This window comes from Haliotis asinina, chromosome 6 (assembly GCF_037392515.1).
Source record: "Haliotis asinina isolate JCU_RB_2024 chromosome 6, JCU_Hal_asi_v2, whole genome shotgun sequence".
In the NCBI taxonomy this organism is placed as follows: Eukaryota; Metazoa; Mollusca; class Gastropoda; order Lepetellida; family Haliotidae; genus Haliotis; species Haliotis asinina.
This window is the reverse complement of record NC_090285.1, coordinates 7,300,785-7,323,566: the sequence shown is the minus strand read 5'-3', so window position 1 is coordinate 7,323,566 and position 22,782 is coordinate 7,300,785. Positions and strand designations below refer to the sequence as shown.

Here is a 22,782-nt window from a genome sequence, read left to right as displayed (position 1 = left end):
TACCAAAGGATACGACTATGTGTCTTCACTTATACAGCTGGTGCAATGGTGGTTGGCTGTGTCTAAGTATAGTAACCACTGGTATACCTAAATTGGTTTTGAAAAGAGGAATTCTTTAAATGTATACTTGAATATACCATGACTATTTTGTTATGAAACTAAGCACGATGATACACCAGGTAAATATGGAATATATAGTTTTGTATCAAAATACGTTTTCTGACTATGTAAAGAGGCAGCAGGCCAATAATGATCTAATAAGTGAATTGAAAGGGTCTCAAAATGTCCCTTGTTGTCGTGTCAGTCTTGTAAGATGGAAACAATCTCATGTACTGGTCAGGACCTGATTCTTGTATGATCATTACGTATTTGAGAGAGGGGAATGGTACCTTGAGACTTACATAGGACTCCATTGTATACTTTATGGAATGCCAGTGGACATACTTTTAGAATGCATGCTTATATTGACCATACTAGTCTGTTTCTGTGGTTGGCTTATGTCAATCTTGGACATAAGTTTTTTGGTCCATTAGCTGTTGTCAGAAGAAATTGCGGGAATGGATTTTAGCTCATAAGCAGCCATTTGTATTAAAGAAATGTGTGTTTGATGGACATTAAATGTGCTAAAGGAATCTGTCTCTTGCTAATCATGGTAATCTATATCAGAATCTGACTAAGTTCACACTAGGGCCAGTAGAGCTTAATCTTCAGAAATCACAATGTCATGTCACTTATTTTATACCTTTTTTTGTTTCAGAATCAGATTTTGGTAATGTATGCCAAAATGACAAATTTGAATAATTTGTTCTTCGTTTGAAGGAAATGAAAAAAATAGTAATTCATTGCTTTCTGGAATAAGTGTGTAATCATCTGATAATTAAGTTTTACTGGTCTGAACCATTTTCAGATATTTTTTGTGAATGCTTTTTAAAATGTATTCCTGACAACAAATGCTTTTCCTAGAATTGCTTTTTCAACATGGTGGTTCTAGGATGGTTTAGTTAATGTTACTGTCATGTATCGCTCTCTTGATGGATGTTGGTCATGTCCTGTCAGTGTCAAATCGCTGATCCAAGAGGTCAAATGCTTTCATTTTATTTTTGTTGACTTCAAATGCTATTGTACCTTTCACATACCATAAAGCTAAATGTTTACCATTGTTTCATCATTGTTCATGAAGCTCAGGTCAGACACAGTGTGTATGTGGGGACTTCAGTGATTCTGTTATCTGTACAGGAAGATGGTGCTGCAGAGCACTGATCTGTTTAAGCAGGCCAAGAGACAGAAAGTGAAGTATATGTATTAAGACTGTTAGGTCCCTCACTTGAATATATTGGACATTTTGTTGAAAATCTTTGAACAGCAGCCTGGTCTCAGTCTCATTAAACACTATTGGCACTGTGGTAGACATTGGTCAATGTTAATCTCCAGATTACGATCATTTTCTGAAACAGGACCATGTTCAACCAGGCTATCCATGGTGTAAGTGATTCAGCTTGTTTAATTTAACATAGATTTACAACCATCTGAACACAAAGGTGACTTTGTGAGGTCTCAAAGTTTTTGTACAACATAAGTCCTGATCCAATTCGATCATAGGTCTGTATAGAACTGTCAGTCATGGCTGATGCACAGAAGATTGTTTGCTTTGTGAAACAGGTAATCTCATATCATAAAATTTTAGTCTAAAAATCAGATCCTATTTTGCACTATCACTGAACAAAGTCTTCGGCCTGCACATAACTATCCTTTGGAGTACCTTGTTATACCTTGTCCCATAATGGCATGTCCAAGTAATAACTACCAGCAAACAAGGATAAGTTGGACCAGAGCAGAGAACATATTTACAAGAAGTGTGTGGTGCACGTCCATCAGTAAACCCATTTGGCTCGTTGGCTCGTGAAAGGGAGAGCAGATGTAGTGCATGACGATGAAATTGATTCCGTACATAGCTGCACACGCCTTGCTCATAAGACTCTCGCGTGGCCAATGTAGCAAGTAAGTAATGTTGCAACCCTGGACCCCTTCACTCACAATGGTGAGTGGGCAGTGGGCAGCACTCAGGTAGTCAGGTATTCAGGTAGTCGTTCAACTTATTCTTCTTTGCCAGTAAGAACTGATTTTGAAATGATGAGATTTTAAAAGACATAGTGAAACAAGTCCCTTGTACTTCATTGATCCTGAGTGTCATTGCAACCAGTTTACACTTCTCCAAAACACTCATCTACTTACAACATTCATATTTGATGGTTGTTTCATTACCCATTTATAGACTCAGTCCTCACATATAAGGTGCTTACAATCTGCATTTTGTACTTTACATACAAGTATTTTCTATATGTTTTTGTGAACCCTGAGATTTATCTTCAGATATACTGATTCAGTGTCGCAATGTCACAATATGTACTGTTATGGATGTCCACACAACCCTTCTCACTGAAAGGCTGTAAATGCCATATGCATGATCCTCGACCAGCACAAGTCCCATTAGATAGAGGTCAAGGCCCTGCGATGCAAAAAGCACACTAGAAGCAGTCACTGCACAGTTTGATTTTTTATATCACTACACCCACTCACAATGATGTCATGTGTGCATGTTGCCAGATCTTCCCTCAGCCTGATAAAGAAGAGACAATCAAACCATGATGTCTCCCTGCAGAGTTCTGGAATGGTGGCTGAAGATGGGCCTTATAATTTTCTAACCAGAATCTCTGTGTGGATTCAAGGTTAGACCATGTCAGAAAACCCCTCTCCTCAAAGCCTCTTTGATTCCAATTTAGAATAGGTCACAAACACTCTACCCAGATTCTGTCTCTCAAGAAATCGGTTAATGGGAGAATAAGTGGGAGCTTGTTTATGATTTTTGAGTATCAATAACTTCCTTTTCCCTCCACCTGTCTTGAGTGAAGCAAACGTGTATTTATCTGAAGGTTGAGTCCCTTTTACTCTTTGATTCTGCATACAGTAACTATCTTTCTTATGATTGTTATGAGATCCAAGCACAGATTGTATGGAAAGTCACACATGTAATATTAATCATTAGTTTGTGGGGTTCGATTCAATACACAGAAGTGTAGTGTGAAGCAAGTTGCCTTCTCTTGTTATCATTATTTCTTTAAAAGCATAAAACAATTCAACACCTGAGTGACGACCACTTGAGTTTTCTCCCTGTCCCTGTAGATTGTCACCCGATCAGGCAAGGGTTTGTACACAATTTAACAACACATCAAAGACTGGTATGGCTGACGATGGCATGAAGCACTATTCACTCTCACTCACTCACTCACTCACTCACTCACAAACGTAGTTCTTGCACTTGTTTCAGAACAAATCTTTTAGCTACACCCAGCACTTGAAATGGTCGATGACAAACCTTATTTGAAAAGAAACGTAAGTTTTGCACGTTAGCTGCACACCGCTGAATGGTCATAAACAAAAGAAACTTGCACAACTGGTGTCATACTCACGAATGCTATTTGCACAACCATTTTATTTCTAACCGGACAACACGATCAACAGAAAGCGCATGACTGACTTATGTTTGTATCACTGCACGAGAGTCTCCAAGTGGATTACACCAGCCCATGTTACTTGCTGCCGGATTATCTTGAGATACCCCTTTTTGTCACCATGGAAACTTAAAAGCACGGATGCACGGCACCACGCCCTTTGACCCGAGTCACACCATGGCACATTCTAATTACTGCCCATGACTGCACGAACACCACCGAACTATGCACCTTGTCATTGACATACGGCTGCAATGATATATGGCGTTATCGGAAACATTCTTGGATTGTGCCAGAGTACCAAATATACCTGCATTGAGATGGCATGGGAGACTGATGCAATAAACACATTACAACACTGACCATGTGTCCTTTCTCATGTTTCGTCTTATGGGAACAAATTCCATGGATTGTGTAATGGTATAATTATCGATGCTTCATTCGAGATAGTGCGTTTGTGATGAAGTCGTCGTCTGTGGAATTGGACTTGTTTCCGTTTCCATGTATGTCTGAACAAACAAATAACTTCAGTTAAACTGCGCGGAGGCAAGAAGTGGAAGATTCTACACCTGCTCGACTTGGCACGCTCAGTGCACGTGCTTCGTAAAATTTGTTAGAACATATTGATCGCTTGTTCACACTATACGAAGGCGGCAAGCATATTTGGGTTTCAATTTCTAAACTTTAGTAGCATGTGCACGCCAGTTTTCTGTGCTGATTTGAAGGACAACATAACTAAAGGTGAAGAGGTTCATCATAGGTTATTGGCATGCATGACGCAACGATGGTGTGTCCCAACTTGATGTTCGCCATCCCCTGTCCAGCCGACGTGTATTCCTGGGTGACTGCGCTTGACGTCATCATTCCCGAGACGTAGTCTCTCATCGAAGCATTACCATGACCCACAAGGATCCGACATGAACCCCATCGACGAGCTGTTTGAATGTCATGGACTACCAGTTCGAGACAGGGATCCTCTGTTCCCTTTCAGTACGAATTTCATGCTTCACAGAGCTTATACAACAACGTAATGTTTTCGTACATATATACAAAATGGGTGGTGTGTGATTAATGCTCGTGTGGTGTGTCAGTAAGCACGGGTTTCAGCAGTTAAGTATTCATGATCTGACACAAAATGTGCGCGAGCATCATCTGTTTTACAAGGACTGTCTTCACGTCTTATACCGCTAGCCCCCAAGCTTACTTCATCCCAGCCAAGATTTTACAAACGCAAAGACTGTATAATGTAACCTCTGAATGGGCGATGTGAATAAGGGGATTAAGGACTCCTTAAATATTATTGCATTATATGCAACTTTGTTTCGTATTCATGTAAACCTGTGATGATCCGGGTGTGAATTGCCCACCAGTCCCCCATGCTTGCCATAAGAGGCAATTAACGGGATCGGGTGATCAGGCTCGCTGACTTTAATGACATGTCATCCTATCCCAGTTGTGTAGATCAATGCTCATGCTCTTACTCAATGGGTTGATTGGCCTAGACTCCATTATTTTCAGATATACAGATATATAGCTGAAATATTTCTGCGTGCGGTGTAAAACTACCGAACCACAACGCCTCCCAGACAGACTCTATATGCACTGCACTATAAATAGGATCGAACCACGAACTCATGCTCCCCTGGCAGGCACTATATGCACTATACTATGAATGTGATCTGGAGATCGAACGATGACCGTATGCTCTCTATCACTTGCGGTCGCCTTTGATCGCGAGCATAACATATTTGATATCTCTAGACTGATACGTAGACACGTAATCAGACTGGTCTGATCATTAATCGAACCTCATTGCTTATCTTACGTAATAAAAGACGGACATTATCTGTTTTATGCCAATCACATGATCGACTGTGGCTTCATTAATGGCAGCGGCCTTGAACGTGGTAATCCCAAGGCCTGGTTAACGAGGACTGCTTGTCAATATGAAACAGCAGTGATAGACTTACATAAATAACACTTAACTCTGCCAGTGGGGTCCCCATTAATCTTCATGTGAAACGAACATTGCTGTTTGCCAGCACACTCCTAACTGACACTGCTCTCTATACCAACTTAATGTCAGTGTACGTCATCCAGAAAGGGCGTCTTTTTGGTGCTAAGGTCTTAATATATTTGCTGCAGACACGGCTAAGAAATTCAGCTTTACCTCTAGAAAAGTACACACAGAGATAAGACTGGGAACAGTCACGTGCTGACGACTATCATTGCGACAGTGCCTTTCAAGCTGGAACTCCTGTGGACCGACGTAATCTGTATGTGACCGGGTGATAACATACACAACTAGGTGTATTTCCCTTGAAAAGACACAGCTTACAAGACATTCGGTCTCCAGCTACAACATTCATCAATACTTGTGACTGTGTCTTCCTGATTTTGAGATATACCGATTGCGGACCATTACGTACCGTGTGTTCCATCTCTTCATAGGAAATACAGTAGTATTCAAGGATTTTATTCCATCGACATTTGACTGATGATGAAGGTGAGCGTTCATGCAGGGTTGTACAATTCATAATAGGCCATACACGTGAGAAAACCAGAGAAAAAGGATTATTTTACTGGATGACCTACGTGACAACACCAGGATACATGTTATACCCGATGTTACAAGTGGCAACACCAGCAGTGATATACAGATGTTATACCCAATGATACAACTAACTTTGCATAGAAATATAATTTGACAAGACACACAAATATGTATTTGCTCATTTAACGTACGGAGAGTTGCAGTCGACAACTGAAAAGGGACCAAAAGTGACCAATTACTCTCGTAACTTAAACATAGCTGTCATATGTCTTGCACCCGATGACACAGATTGTGATACATACGGCGATACATGGATCTTTCAAATTTATCTGACGTTATCAACATGACTACCTCTCGTCCTGTGCCACCGGAACATCTTCACCTTAGTTCTGTATCACTTCCTGCCAGACTCGTGTTAGCATCTTTTCTGTTGTTGATGATGACAATCGCGCTTGGCGGAAACTTTGTCGTCTGCTGGATAGTGTACCGGAAACCTGCAATGAGATCAGCCATCAACTTGCTGCTCGCACATCTCGCCCTGACTGACATATGTCTGTCGTCCGTCTCTATTCCAGTAGCAGTGAGCAGTCTGTTATCAGGACGTTGGATCCTTGGACACACAGAGTGTGTCATGACCGGATTCTTTCACAGCCTCCTGAACACCACCGGCATCTATACACTCCTGGCCATCAGTGTAGACAGGTATCTTATCATTGTCAGCAGAACAGAGAAGTTGACGGTTACTAGGGCCAATATCATCATCCTGCTGTCGTGGGCAGTAGCAGGTATATTGAGCTTCCCCCCTGTTGTTGGATGGGGTGAGTACCGACCGGAAGTGCAACTACTGTGCAGCGTGGGGCGATCACGTGGTGCGGGTGATGCCGTGTATGTGATGCTTGCAACTGTCCTCACAACATTCGTGCCACTTCTGCTGATGCTCCACTCTTTTCTCTGCATCCTGGTTACCGTGAGGAAGAAGTGTTCCCGCGTTCAGGATCAACCACATAGTGTTTGTATATCCTACAACAGAAAGGTTGTCACAGCAACTCTCGGTACCGTCCCAAGACTGAAAATTGACGTTGGATTCAAAACCAGATATTTCAAGACGATCCTGCTACTTTTTGTGGTGCTAACAATTTGCTGGAGTCCTTACAGCACGTGGGTCATGCTTAACAGCTTGGTCCAGGAAGACTCGTCAATTTGTGGGGCGCTTCTTCCATGTGTTTCTTACTTGAAGGCAGCCATTAACCCTATCATTTACTTTGCTCGCATCAAGAAGTTCAGGGAAGCATGTCTCAGTTTTCTTCCAAGATTCTGTTGGCAGATGTCGTGTGTGCCTACACCTCTCAGGCGAAGGATCAAACCAAGTACCGCGTATGAAATCAGGGAACGCCCTTCGAGTACACGGAATTGAATACAGAATGCTAAGTGAATAGAGACAAAGTGAGTGAGTGAATGAGTGAGTGAGTTTAGTTTTTCGCCGCACTCAGCAATATTCCAGCTATATGATGGTGGTCTGTAAATAATCGAGTATGGACCAGAAAATCCAGTGACCAACAACATGAGCATCGATGTGCGCTATTGGGAACCGATGACATGTGCCAACCAAGTCAGCGAGCCTGACCTCCCGATCCCGTTTTTCACCTCTTACGACAAGCATAGTCCCCTTTTATGGCATGAGTTGCTGAAGGCCTATTCTACCCCGGGACCTACACAGGCCGACTAGAGATACACAGCTATTAGGCATTTGGCAGTCTGTCTTACACAAATATACTCTGACAATTTAAATATTCCAGCAGTATCACGGTGGGGGATACCATACATTAGCTCAACACACTGAACCCATGTGGGGAATCGAACCAGGGCCTTCGGCGTGACGAGCTATGCTTTATCCTCTAGGCTACTCCACCGCCCCTAGTAGAGTGATAAATATGCAAGGGGCAAATCGAGTGGTATAAACATACGTCAGGGGTCATAAGAGTGATGGATTTGCAAAGGCCAGCTTTTGTGATGAATGTTCAAACGGTCTCTGTAGTGGTGAGAATGGTGGAATTATGTAACATGGGTTTCATTCACAAATGTCTTTACTATGCGAGATAAGGAACAGACTACCGTATAGGTAGACAGGTGCCCAGTGCCTAACACGACGAGACATTTCGACGGCATCAGATTTACTTACAGTTTATATCCGGATTCAGTTCATTATGTTTAATTGATTTAGATAAAATAAACATATCTCTCAATGCGATGTTTGCGATTTTTTAGGTACACAGCACGTGGACCCGCCCTCCTGTGAATCCATGTGTGTGTTCAGTTTGAGAAGCTCGTCACGCTGATTCTTGAAACGTTTTATTATAAAAACACTCCCCTGGAACCTTTGCTGCAGGCATCCAGTGATAGTGATTCTGTACAGCGAGAGCATCAGTGATAGTGATCGCATTTTCCAGAATATTTTCTGCAAGTGTGCAATAATTGGTGCTCTGGAGTAGCATATGTGTTGTACAGAGTTATTGTTTAGGACTGATGTGAAGTAACATATAGGTTGTACAGAGTTATTGTTTAGGACTGATGTGAAGTAACATATAGGTTGTACAGAGTTATTGTTTAGGACTGATGTGAAGTAACATATATGTTGTAGAGAGTTATTGTTTAGGACTGATGTGAATTTGAATACTTGGTCCTTTCATATCTGCCATTACTTTGACATACTACTGACGTAAACTACTAAAAAAGGAAACGCATAGGTAGTAATTTTCCATGTAACTTTTCGAATTTGAATCTTTGGTATCTATTTAATCACGCTGTGGTGAACGCTGACTAGAAATATTTCCGAGTTTGAATCCATTGTCATTGAGGACAACTCGCCAAAAAGCACCAAAATCTGTTTTCCTCAATAAATGCAATAAATTGTGAACGGGAAGACATTCATGCGTTTCCTTTTGCATGCACATGCCATGCATCATTTCCAATAAAAGTCGGGGGGTTTCAATGCTCTTGTGACAGCTGACAATTTTAAATTTGGTGTTAAAGTCATGCCTAGACTTATTGAGGCTCAGCGCAACAATGCGATTGTTCATTTGGAGGCTGAGATTGCAAGGCAACTGAATGTATCACAGAGTGCCATAGAAAGACTTTGACTTTGATGAACAGGTTCACCACAGCATCCTCCTCAACATAGTTAGTGCCAGGACTCAGAACAATTTCTAACCAGACTGTGAGGACCCGCTTACGTGAGGCTGGTATACATTCCAGAGGACCTTTGCGAGGACCTGTCCTTACACGTCAACATCGGCAACAACACAGACAGTGGTGTCGCCAACATTTGCCATGGCCATCGCAAAGGGGGGCAAACTGTTATCTTCAGTGATGAGTCACATTACATGCTGCGATGGAAGAGCACATGTACATCGACATAGTAACGAACGCCATGCTGCAAATTGTGTACAGGAAGTGGACAGAGTTTGTGGTGAAAGTGTCATGGTTTGGGACGACATCTCATACAGTGGCAGGACAAATCTCATTCAGGTCCAGGGCAATATTGGGAACCATATTGACCAAATTATTACAAGACTCTCGTACATTTGGCTCAACAAAATACATTGTCTAAATTTCAGAGCGCTTCACTCATTATGTGAAAAGATATTAAAAATAAATCAAACTGTACATACTTCGCAGTGGTCGTGATCAGTACACATCATTGGTGATTTGAAGACACTTGCAGTGATAGTGACTTTCTGTGCGAAGTTAATGTCATCTATATGGAAGTATCAACATTGTTGATTAATTGAATTTCAAAAGAGCATTTGCTATCATAAGGAGTGGTACTGTTCTGTAACGGGCACTTTCAAAGAAATTGTATTCAGTTCCACAAAGACACCAAAATTCAAATGTATAACGAAAGTAAAGGCAGACACCAATATCTTACCCAACTGTTTTACATTGTGCCACGTAAACTAGAAGAATCTAAGATGACTTTATGTATTTGCAATCAGTCAAAATCACTTTTGAAGGGTTCCTTTAGAAACTTCTAGCCTCATGAAAGAAATTTTGAAAACCAGTGATGGAGAGGAGAGACCATTCAAAATATCTGTTGTAAGTACCACGGGTGAATGTGGTGCAATGATGCCACTGTACGTCTATTGACTTCACTCGCACCCTCCGTCGTCTTATCATTCTAACCATAGGCTCTAGCTGGATTCACACCATTCCTTCAGCTAGTAGCAATTTTAGAGTATATAACCATACAATAAAATGAAAGAGTGAAAGTCTAACGTCATTTCTCATATATAATGACGAGAAAGGTTTTGTTAAACACCCACCCATCAAAGAACTGTAAAACAACTAGAGTGTCGCACTTGGTGTTTGAAAATAGCCTGATAATCTATAACTAATTTATTTTTGAAGACGTTACAATATACACAGGTTATAGACCTACGACACCCGACAACTAAAAGTATATCACCACACAATAACTTGGCCATCAAATACCACTTGGATAGATTCTTGTTTTAGATTAAGTTACAGAAGAACTGAACCTTTTCATGAATTCCATAATTTTAATGAATCTGTATTATCTGACTTGTACACGTACTCCTGGCTAAAGGAACGATAAAGTTAAATTAATTTTGTTTCGAATGTTGTTATTTAAAGCAGCTGATCGATTGTAGGTTGGCAACTTGTCAAGGTATTATCGCCATCCACTGGGTATTGTCTTGTGTACTGCCGTCAGTACTTTTGGTTTTTTGGGGTTTTTTTTGGTCAGTCATGGATCTATTTATGTGTTCGACCTTCAGTGATTAGGTTTCTAAAAGAAATGGATTTGTTTGATAATATTTCATAAGTATGTTTTGCAAAATACATAAATAACCACCAACAGCCGAAGTGATGGTGTAAATGTAGCTCCTCGTAGGAAGCAACCGTACCGTAAATCCCCATGGAACTTAAGAGGGCGATCTACCTTCGGTTGTTGGCGATCTGCAGCCTGCTACATATTGTATTGTTCATGGTTTTACATTTACAAGCTAGTTATCCTTCTGTATCTATGATATTCTGGTTGTTTTAACGTGGTTCGTCGGCAAGGGTTTTTGTTGTGTTTTTTTATATACGTTTTTTATATATATTTATGTGACATGAATGCATACTTTGTTTTAGACACGATACTGCCCAAGTGACTAGAACTCACTCACTCACTCACGTGTCCTATTTACTGGTAGCCATCCCTTTTGGAAATATAAACGTTTTGTTGATGCAAAATTAGTCAAACCAGTATGAATAATTCTAACAGCATCCAAATTATTTTCACTGAAGGCAGAACAATTGTTCTACACCTCGGGGACTCTAAATCTTCTCTCCGTTCCACAATTACGAAAAACATGCCATAAGACCTCTTCTCCTCCTAAAAGAAGAATGAAAAATGTCTAATTTCAAATAATTTTTGCTCACACAATTATCAAGGTGTGTTCTAGTTGAACACAATACATAACCTACTGCATATCGTTTTCAGACTTTGTATTAGACATTCGAGGCGGTTGGTATTATAGACTTCTAATATGAAAGTGAAAGATGGCTAGTTTCTTATTGGAAGCGAGCTCACTGAAGGGGGACCAGGATTTTGTCCCATCTTACCCTCTTTTGGTGAGTTGTTACAATGCAAACCTTTTATGATCTGCACGCACTCAAGATCAGTCCCTACCTCGTAGGGTCCGTGGGGTAGCCTAATGGTTAAAGCATTTGCGCGTCACGCAGAAGACCCGGGTTTGATTCCCCACATGGATACAATGTGTTAAGCTGTTTCTTAAGGTGATCGTAACCCTAAGCTTAGTGCTTAAGGCTGATCTTAGCTAAGGTTGTTTTGAACAACGGAGCACTGCAACGTGCTGGTCATACTGAGCACATCATAAGTCTTGCAGTACTTGGAACTTTTGTTGCATGCTTACAAATTTACTTCTATTTCTCTTCCAGTGCTGATGAAGCTGAGATCAAGATGATCAGTTTAGTTGTCATGAAACCACTGACGCATGTGATTGTCAACGCTAACTCCAATAACTGCAGGAAAAGCACGATCACTGAGCGCATGTACAGAGCGCGTAGTCAGACAATCGCGATCACTTCAGCAAACATTTTTGACAAATTCTCTAAGATTGGTGAAGGAAATAACTAGAACGTTAGCCCAAATGAGCACCAAACTCTTGCATGAAATATTAATATGAATTCTTTCCTGTTTCTTCATTAATAAATCTAAATTGGCACAATCCATATTTTTCAATGTGTTACAGAATGCTACCAATCTAACTCGTCGATAGCTCTCTCAATTTTACACCTACATACATTGTAAATGATGTGGGTATGCAAAGATGCCTACACATGCACGCACTATGCTTAATTAGAAGTTATGATTTGTTTGTGACTATAAATAGAGATATTTTCATCAACCGATGCACTTGCGTCCGTAATCTCCGACCACTGTCACTGATGTGCTCGCTGCACAAAATCACTATCACTGGACGCCTGCAGAACAGGGTTCCAGGGCTGAACTCGAATCAGTTGTATTTTAAAGATTTCTTGTGTGAGTTGTTGTTTTAAGATTTTCCAAATTGTACATATAAGTCATTACCCGTGATTATATAATTGTACGAGGTATTTTGAGGTTTGCGATCGGCATGAAACAAATATTACAAAAAGGAGAATATAGTTTATAAAATCTCGATAGTTGTAATGTTAATATTTCTATACGAAAATCAGTTGTATTTGTTACGTAGCATCTTGCCTGAATATATATTTCACAAAGAGAACAGAGTCTATCCCGACAAAATTACATGGCTCTGAATGACTGATTTGTTTAAAACGAAACCTTACTCATCCAACGAAGTCTTTGCCAGATAAAATAAACTAAGCGACTCAGATATATTTAAGTTTGTTTTGAGCAGATGCGTAAACCATGAAACCGGTTTTGGTGCACATCTGTTACATAACGCATACGAACCGTGCAAGTCGGAGTTTTGAGTTTGTAGCGACAGGCTATGACGAACTACATTGTAAGTTGCCTCCCTTTGATTGTCTCGCCCCTTCCCAATCGAGATATTTTGGGGACACAGTTTAAAAGGGTTTAAGATGGGGCGGACAGCGACTGTTGCAGTCTGCACTCTCAACCAATGGGCAATGGACTTTCGGGGGAATTTCCAAAGAATTCTTAGCAGTGAGTTCCTCTAATTTCGTCAAGCAACCATGGAAACAGTGAAATGGTTGGGAAGCCTTTATCAGAATAATCAACAACACACAGTTATCCTTTTTCAGATTGATTATTTCGTGTGAGAAATTGCCGCATTTGTTTGCAGGCACTTATTCTCGGAAATAATATTAATAGCTCATGTGCAAATTCTGTGTATTAAACCCCCCACCCATTAAACTTCCCAACAATGACCATCCTGGGTGAAGAGCATGTATTTGACAGACTATTTGCCGAACTGGTGCGTGAGGGTTCAAGGGTCACTATCCAGCTTGAGGGTCCTGATAGGGGGTAGAAAGATTTTAGCCCTTGTTTGTGATTTGTATATTGTTTGTTTGCTGAAACGTTTCGTAATCTGGCAATGTACATGGTATTTAGTCAGAATTGCATTGATATTTAAGTCTGTGGTTTGGCCATGCACAGCATTTAGAACATTTTAATTTAATTATGAAAAACAGGAAAGTTTTGAATGACATTAAGCACATGTGTATTCAAATTTAACGTCAGTCCTCACAATATATGTACTAGTTATCACATACAGTATTATTTTTGGATGTTTTACTCTTAACAGTTTATCCCATCAGGACCGTCCAATCTGGGAGATGCTATCCAATGTGGACAAGTAGTTTTCATTTCGAGACAAGAAGAATATATAGATAATAACCTTACTGATACTTTGAACAACATAAAAAGCCTTGCAGTTAATCAGTAGAAGGGACTATTAACTCCTGTAACATCGGGCGTTTAGTAAGTGACAGTAGATGACTTTGTTCCTAATCATCTATGAGTTTGTTATTACAGAATATTAGGTACTTAGTCCTGTGGTTACAGGCTCCATGAAGTGGTGAAAAAAGCCTCAAACATTTGGCAATAGTTTAACAAGTCGAGGAAAGTTGTTAATACCATACATACACATGATTCAGAACATGTAAGGAGTCGTCTGATTGATAATAATGGCTATTTATAAAATGCCTGTTTCTATTCACATGAGCATGCTCAAAGCACTAACATATTATTGCCTTGGATAACCCAACCTGCTTGTGTGGCACAAGAAGGTTAACTGTCACATGACTTGTCCTACCAGGTACCCATTCACTGCTGGGTGAACAAAGGCAGTTCATGAACAAACTCACTTGCCTAAGGTGAGATCACATGTGTTATGTGTGCTCTATAGTGGGGTTATGTGTGCTTTGTAGTGGGGCAGGACTGAAGTCCTAGACACACTCAGAAGTCAAGCTGTCAAATGCGGTCACCCATCCAAGTACTGTTTACAACCGAGGCTCCTCAACTTCAAATGATTTGTGACCTTTGCTCTATGCACAGGACCATACACCGCCATTTTTATTACTATTATTTGTAATTGATTTGTTAATGCAAAACAACAGTGATGATGATAAGAGATGTAGAGGAAGATACACAACCATTGTTCAAATCTATACAATTTATCTAATGTCTTTTAGTGGCATTTAGAAGTTGTTATAGATTCCCAAGATATTTTTTTGATCAATCTTCTTTAATCTTTTCCACTCAATGTTTCGGGGTCATTAAAGGTCTGTTAAACAGGTGAACTGATGAAGGGATCTGTAATGCCCCCAAAACATGTGGGAAAGATTATTGAAGATTAGTCCACAAAATATCTTGGTAATTTAAGTAATGCCAGCATTGTTAATAGTTTGCTGTGCATATCTATTAACTGACGCCCACACCATAAGTATTTTCCCAAAATGGTTGTCAAAATATCCCTTCATTCCACCACAGACAAGAGCCACAATGTCTTGCAGACTGTTCAATATTCCTTAACAACCAGCTTACTCTGCAATCCTTAAAACATGGTTGCTTTTTAACAATTTGTGATGTTTTTATAAAGGTAGACCATAAGCCATATTAGTATCCAATCACTGCTTCAATTCTTTTTAAAAGCAGGGCATGAAAGTAACTTATCCTGACTAATTTTCCACTTACCATAATCTTATGACATCTTGAAGATGTAATTCTGAAAGAATATATCAACCTGTCATTTGATGTCAATGTTTACTGAACTATTTATCATAAAGTGATAAATAGCAAAGAAAGATAACTCTACTTTATTATCACTACGAAATTTACTAGCTATATTTTGAGTTGCTATGAAATGAAATCCAAGTTTATTTGCAGTTTGAAACTATAAGTTGAAATTATCTAATAGCCCATGGACAAGAAAGATACCATTATTTGATTGCCTGAAATGAAAATTGACTTGTCCCGGGCTTCAGGCAATGGGATTTTTTAACCATTGCCAATATAACCAACCAAAAGGCACAGATCTAGGCTGTCATGCATTCATGGCATAAATGGATGCATCTTCACTACAAGGGGTGGTGGGGTCGCCTAGTGGTTAAAGCTTTCGCTCGTCACGCCAAAGACCCGGGTTTTTATTCCCCACATGGGTACAATGTGTGAAGCTCATTTTCTGGTGTCCCCCGCCGTGATATTGCTGGAATATTGCTAAAAAGTGGCGTAAAATTAAACTCACTCACTCTTCACTACAAGGATACTAATGCAATGGCACAACAGTTCAGCTGAAAAACGCTGAAACTGTAAACATGTCACAGTGTTATGTATGTTTATCGTATATTCATGTAAACATTTTGCAATGTTTAGTTGAATTGTTTTTGTGCTTGTTTGAAGGCATCACACTTTTCCTGCCACTGAAGTGATGTATACTGTTCAGGGATCAAATCAGGGCTTCAACACAAAACTATGATGTTTGACCAAACTTGGTGTAAATATCTAGGCCTATTTGTAAGCATGGATCATAGTTTTCAGTATGTTACTGCACCTTGTGGATCCTATACCTGCTATTGACAGGTGTTATGTACCTGTCAGAGACTTGTTCCATGTTATGAAAATGGTTGATTGGAGCTTTGAAAATCATTTGTATTATTACTCATGTATCAGGTGCATAAGGTTAGATTAAAATGACTGTATGCCCAAAGAGGGGCCATCATATCATTATATATCCAGTTTTAAATGGATACAATTTCAAAATATAGGGTCTATGTTTAAGTTAAGATGTGAATTTTTGTGATCCTTATCAAAGTGTGAGCAGTATAATTTTGATGATGGACATATGTGTTGTTATACAGGCATCCAGGAAGCCAAGAATCAAGGGGCTCGATACAGACTGGGGCCTGAGCTAGAAATCCCGTGAGTACTCAAACCACACTACTGCTTATCTGTGGTACTGCCAAAACACATGTGTTACTGTTAGCACACAAATGCCTATCTGTGGTGCTGTCAGTTGACAAATGCCCATTGGTGTTACTGTTAAAACACAAGTACCTATCTGTGGTACTAATAACACACTCAAGTACTTTATATCAGGTATCTGGGTTTACATCTGCAGGCAACTTTTAAATATACATATAAAATACAATATGTGTCTCAGTAGATATGTATGGACTTCTATGCTTCCAGTGGATACGCATGTGGTGATCACTTCCTGGAGAGTGACACATTCCTTCACTCATGGGAGGTTCTGGCGGAGTTGCTGCAGTCACCTGTCACACAGGACATCATCTGTGACATTGGAATGTATGTACCTCTAGCAAAACTAGGCCACTGTTATCTAACAACACAGATATACCATATTTCCTCTGATCAGCATCTGTCTTATAACAGGTGATCCATGAATGTCTGGTACAAACCAGCATGCCCTTCAATAAGTTGTATGAGTGGTATTCAGAAGTTGGTGCAATGAACAAAGGAGATGTTTGTATGAATATGCAAATTCTTTATCACAATGTATGCAACGATGCTTACATCTAGATGTTGTACTCTGGAAGTTATATATCCACAGAACTTTTCTCCCTTGTTTACAACATAAACAGTGGATCTCTGTTAATGTCAAATATGGTAAATTTAATTTCTTTCATTATTGTTTTATTACTTCTACAATAAGATATAATTAATTTCAATGTCACTAAGTTAGCAGCGATTTTGACTATTTTATGCAACACTCCTTTAAACAATAATGGATCTGTGAAGGTGTGGGGTCGAATAGGCCTTCAGCAACCCTTGCCTGCCATAGAAGGCAACTATGCTTGTCATAACAGGGGACTAACAGGATCGGATGGTCAGACTTGCTGATTTGATTGACACATGTCATCAGTTACCAATTACGCAGATCAATGCTTATGCTGTTGATCACTGGATTGTCTGGTTGACTCGATTATTTACAGACCACTGCCATATAGCTGGAATATTGCTGAGTGTCACGTAAAACTAACTCACTCACTCACTCAGACAAATGATAATGCCCAATCTCTAACTACTGCTAGCCCTCTAAATACATGTGTGTGCAGGATTTGAAACATTACTCAGAATATTTGTCAAGGCAGTGTTTAGAGGAAATATGTTATATCATTCTAGCTGATGAGCAGTACATACAATTCATTGCATGTTGACTTTTCATAATGAAACTTTTAAATAACTGCCGACCCTTAGACGAGTGGCTGGTAGATTTTGGCCCATTGATTTAAAGTTGTGGAGTTCCTCTTGGGTTTCAGTAGATGTATGTATGTTAATTTGTTTGCTCCTGGTTGTATGCTGATAACCTTTTTGAGTTCAAACAATGCGTAAAGGGTTATTTTGTTCCCATTTTGTCACTAGTAAACTAGGAACATATTCTAATACCTGTATTTGCCATCTTTGAGCAGTTGTCAGTAGAGGAGGCCCATATTCTAATAACCTGTGTGAGCAGAGATGTGATATCAATATCTGTCCACATTTGTCAACAGGCCTGTGATGCACAAGAATGTGTCGTACAACTGTCGAGTTATTTTCTGCAATAAGTGAGTATGTTCATCCAGATCTTGAGAATCTTGAGAATCAAAGTTGCTGTGTTATATCCAAAGTGGTCCTGCTTGAGACCAAACTGTTATCTCTCTTTAGATCTTCTGTCAGGTTGTATCTAAGTTGAAACACTGGGAAATGAATCATATCCCTGGATACATGTCTTACTGGACAAATGGGATACTGTAAACAGGGAAATTTGTCCATGCTGAAAGGTATTTTAAAGTCCATACACAGGTCTAACTACTATACAACGCTCTACACCATCCTTCCGTGTCTTCTACAAAGTACAACAGCACTGCAGTTATACTTTAGAGTATTTTACAAATACTGAATTGCATATTCATCATACTGCTTCGTAAAAGGCAATGCACCCCCTTTTGTCAAGAATGTTTATTACCATTGAAACTCCACAATGAGTGTCACACATTTTACCCATACAGGGAATCAAACCGTGGTCTTCAGTGTGTCGAGTGAACACTTCAATCACTAGGCTACCCCACAGCTTTGAAACTCTCATGAAAACGGGTGTAAATGAACTGTACTTCTTCCCCTCCACCTCCTCTCTTCTCAAAACCTAATTATCAAATATAACATATGCGAAATTAGAATTCTTTATCAAACTTCAGGCTATTGTTAATGTTAGATACTCACAAATATTTCTTCGTAGAAATGCTACAGATTTAGTTGTACTGGGTCAGCAGACTAGCATGGATTTCGAAGAATGCACTCACTGACTTTCCATCTGTCAAAACGTCTGTAGGAAAGTCCTGCTGATCCGCCCCAAGAAGCACCTGTGTAATGATGGCAACTACCGCGAACCTCGGTGGTTCACAGCATGGCACAAACAGCGCGTTTTAGAGGACCACTTTCTTCCCCGAATCATCCAGAACATCACAGGCCAGGTGAGGAGGCAGCCAGTATAGTGTCCCCACATGTGTAACAACAAATATTGACTCAAGTCAGGAGTGAAATGATATGGTGCATGGAAAGAGAATTATGAAGTTTAAGGTTACCTTCTCTTACCTTCTCGTTGGTGGAACCCTAAACGAGTGGTTCGAGTTTTTATGCAGCATTACGCATTTCCTGTATCGATGCAAAATGATACATTTGCAGTTACAGATTAGTTACTTTTCCATTTATTGACCATGTAGTGTCTGTCACACTTTGGAACAATTTGTCATAATGAGTGTTTAAAGTTCTCTGAAATATTACCTACAGTGGTTATTTCTAACGCGAGATTTTCCTTATAAACAAAGCTTTTGAAATGTATATGGTGAAAATTTCACATGAGTATGGGTATCTCAATATGTACCACATCGTGAACAATGTATGCTGATAGATATATCCAGGCTGTATCATTGCACCTCTTTCATCTGTTATTTAAATGTTGCAATTACCTGGAATTTGAGTAAAGGAGATTGTCTACAAACAGGTTAGTAAATTTGCATGTATTCTCTAGGTTTTTGTTTGATGATTTCCTTCTGCTACAGCTTTCTACTTCTTGGAACACATTGATATCAGATATTGTGTATTTATTGTGCTTTACAGTGGAAATGCCTTGACCTGTCACGAGAGAATGTATTTTGTTTTCTAGAGCACTGTTTCCTTTGGTGATGGTGTTTTGTCAACTCCAGACACCTGTATTGGTAGCGAGATTTGTGAGGAGCTGTGGACGCCAGCAAGGTAAGATACTGAACAGTTCAGTAAGGGGTGTGCTGGGTTGAGATTCGGAGACAATGAAGAATCATTCTGCTGTCCTTTGTCATTTATCTTATGATGTGTTTCAGTTCTCATATTGACCAGTCCCTTGATGGTGTCGAGATAATTTGCAACAGCAGTGGAAGCCATCATGAGCTGAGGAAAGGCTACACTCGTTTTGATCTTGTCAAACAGGCCACAGCCAAGGTAGGGGACTAACGGTCACACTCATTATGATGTAGTCAAATTTAAACATGCCACAAACAAGGTAGGTATCTAGAGGTCAAGTCACCCAGATTATGATCAAGTCAAAGAGAACACAACCAATGGAGGAGGCTAGAGGTCAAGAGGAAACAGCAGCAGCATGATAAGACATAGTCAAACTGCCTACATACAGTATTATCGGGACACAGATCATAATTTTGCCAGAAAGAAAATATGCAAAATGTTTATTGTTCTGGGCAGATACAGCTTTTTGAGTGAATGGGGTGCACAGTATTGAGAAAGGGAGTCACACACTTCATTTTCATGAGAATTCCAGTGGTCATTAAATAAACTTTCAGGACAAAAGGATCTGCTTGTGATTGTAAACTGGCAATTGTCCAACCAAACAGACAGCACAATATGATTTAGTTCCACAGGTCACACATTGTGTGGTCTTGTCAGACATGCAACAAACATTAATTTAGTCAGAATCACAGCGAACAGTCATTGTCTAGTCATCTAGAGATCTAGTAGATCTCACACGTCATGACTGCATTTGGTTAAGTCTGTTTTCAATATTTGCAAATACAAGTTTCTGTGAGGCTCAAACTATTTGTCTTAAGGGGTTTATATATATGTTTAGTGTATATTTTCCCTGCTATGTATTCAACAATATGTTCTGTGATGTCCACCAATCATTGCTTACTTATGTTTTTGCAGTGTGGTGGAGCTTATCTGTTCAGTAATCTAATTGGCTGTGACGGGGAGAGAGTGTACTATGATGGAGGATCAATGATCTCGGTCAACGGGGAGTTGGTGGCACAGGGACCACAGTTCTCATTACAGGAAGTGGTAAGTGGCTGGCATGTTACAACTGTGGTACAGAGAAGAACCCTGCTTGGAATGGAATCTGAAACTAGCAGATAGGGCAGGATTTGAGGATAAATGACAACATTATTGAGTGAGTGTGTTTGGTTTTGACAATATTCCAGTTCTATCAGTGTTTGTAAGCTTGTTATGGGAGGATAGGCAGAGGTGATGAAGGAAACCAGAAAGTTCCACCTCTGTGAAACCCACAAGCACAGTGATATTTCTGACTGACTTAGTGTTGTCGTCTTAGGATTTGGGGGTAAATAGTTTTTAGTCAATATAATGAACAGCAAAGAAACACAAGTTTTGAAGAAATGAAATCTCATTAAAGTAAGCATTTATTTTTATGTGTTGTGTTTAAAAAAAGTTGCGTCTGTTATGCTGTTCAGTAAAGTTAAGATATGTGAGTGGGGAAGTTTAAGGGGATTTGGGTTTGCAACTGACACAGTAGTCATTTATTCTAGAAGCTTATGTCCATGCATGCCTAGTGACTAGGAAGATGTCACACTTCTTACTCAGCTCAACAGCAAGCAGCCAGTATTAAGAGTTTGGAACCAGGATTTGAACCAAAGATCATAGCATCTGCTATAGCCAAGGGATGTAACTCTACCCAGCCAACTAGACTACCAGTGCCACCAGTCAAGACTATTACGGTGGATCTTGGGTGTACGTTGAGCTACATATCACCAATCATGTCACACCAATCTGTTTTAGATTGTCACCACTGCAACCTTTGACCTTGAGGATATTCGAATGTTCAAGAATGCAAAACGCAGCCGATCAGAATCAGTAAGTCAGTTGTATTACTGATTTCTGGCATTGTGAGTAATGTTCTGAATGTTTTTCTGTACAATGAACAGTTCATTAATTAATCTTTATTATTGCTGGTCATATATTCTAGATATTCTTTACTGCAAAACAGTACTGCCCTATGTGGGCAAATTAGGAGAAATTGTTCTTCTTTTAGGGGAAAGAAAGGGAAAAATAATAAAACATTGCTTAAGGGATATCAACTTTTGTTTATATAAATAAGTTATTGTCTCACCCACTTCTAGAGTGCTGATTAAAAAATAACAGAGAAAGTATTAGAAGCTGTATAAATTTGCACTTGTGAGAGGTAGACAGAGTATGAGATCTGGACAACCAGTTATCAGATTTCCATTTTTGAGGTGGCTGAGTGAGAAAGTCTGAGAGATCACTGACTTTGTATGCTAGGGATTAGGTGCCTGACTCTGAGTGTGGGTTTGAAATGACAGGATACTACTCCCCACAGGCAAGCCAAACACCCCATTACCCAAGAGTGACTGTGGACTTCTCACTGTCAGATGGGGAGGAATACAATCTGAAACCTGTCACTGACCCAGTGGAACCCCATCTTCATACAGCAGAGGAGGAGATCAGGTAACTATGGAAACTACAGATGATTGTGGCCATATGGCTTCCACAGAATCAGGTTCATTATTACACCAGGAATTGGCTGCTTCAGGGAGATGAACCCAACAGTAAACAGAACAGGGAGCTCCTGTTCACTAACCGTGAAGATCCAGGTTAGAACTGATCTTCAGTAACTCATGCTTGTTCTAAGAGGATCAGGTAGTAAGACTTACTGACTTGGTTGGCACACGTTATCGTATCCCAGTTACGTAGATCAATGCTTATGCTGTTGATCACTGGAGTGTCATATAGCTAGGATATTGCTGTGTGCAGCATTAAACTACAAACCAACCAACCATCCTGTTCACCTGAAGCAGTTGTAATATTGAACACAGAATGCAGACAGTTAACATATAATGGTCTGATACAGTCCACACAACCCATCCAAGAATATTTAATTTCTTAGTGATACACAAGACATGGTTGTTGATGTTGCGTCTGTAACTGATACT

At 39.8% G+C, this 22,782-nt stretch overlaps 2 protein-coding genes across 3 annotated transcripts in view; both read left to right on the top strand.

Annotated features, from left to right (window-relative positions):
- The first annotated feature begins 5,821 nt into the window (after window positions 1-5,821).
- LOC137287317 (high-affinity lysophosphatidic acid receptor-like) lies at window positions 5,822-8,300 on the top strand. The gene has a single exon (XM_067819557.1). It carries the CDS (start codon window positions 6,374-6,376, stop codon window positions 7,475-7,477), a length of 1,104 nt encoding a protein of 367 aa, XP_067675658.1. The 5' UTR covers window positions 5,822-6,373; the 3' UTR covers window positions 7,478-8,300.
- A 4,805-nt stretch (window positions 8,301-13,105) lies between these two features.
- LOC137288275 (glutamine-dependent NAD(+) synthetase-like) overlaps window positions 13,106-22,782 on the top strand; it is a 33,096-nt gene continuing 23,419 nt past the window's right edge. For both annotated transcript variants that reach the window (XM_067820751.1, XM_067820750.1), the window contains exons 1-10: window positions 13,106-13,258; window positions 16,414-16,474; window positions 16,745-16,861; window positions 18,067-18,120; window positions 18,885-19,026; window positions 19,719-19,807; window positions 19,912-20,029; window positions 20,747-20,878; window positions 21,611-21,685; window positions 22,170-22,297. In XM_067820751.1, the coding sequence (XP_067676852.1) occupies window positions 13,174-13,258; window positions 16,414-16,474; window positions 16,745-16,861; window positions 18,067-18,120; window positions 18,885-19,026; window positions 19,719-19,807; window positions 19,912-20,029; window positions 20,747-20,878; window positions 21,611-21,685; window positions 22,170-22,297 (1,001 nt within the window). In that variant the 5' untranslated portion in view covers window positions 13,106-13,173. The remainder of the gene's footprint in view (window positions 13,259-16,413; window positions 16,475-16,744; window positions 16,862-18,066; window positions 18,121-18,884; window positions 19,027-19,718; window positions 19,808-19,911; window positions 20,030-20,746; window positions 20,879-21,610; window positions 21,686-22,169; window positions 22,298-22,782) is intronic.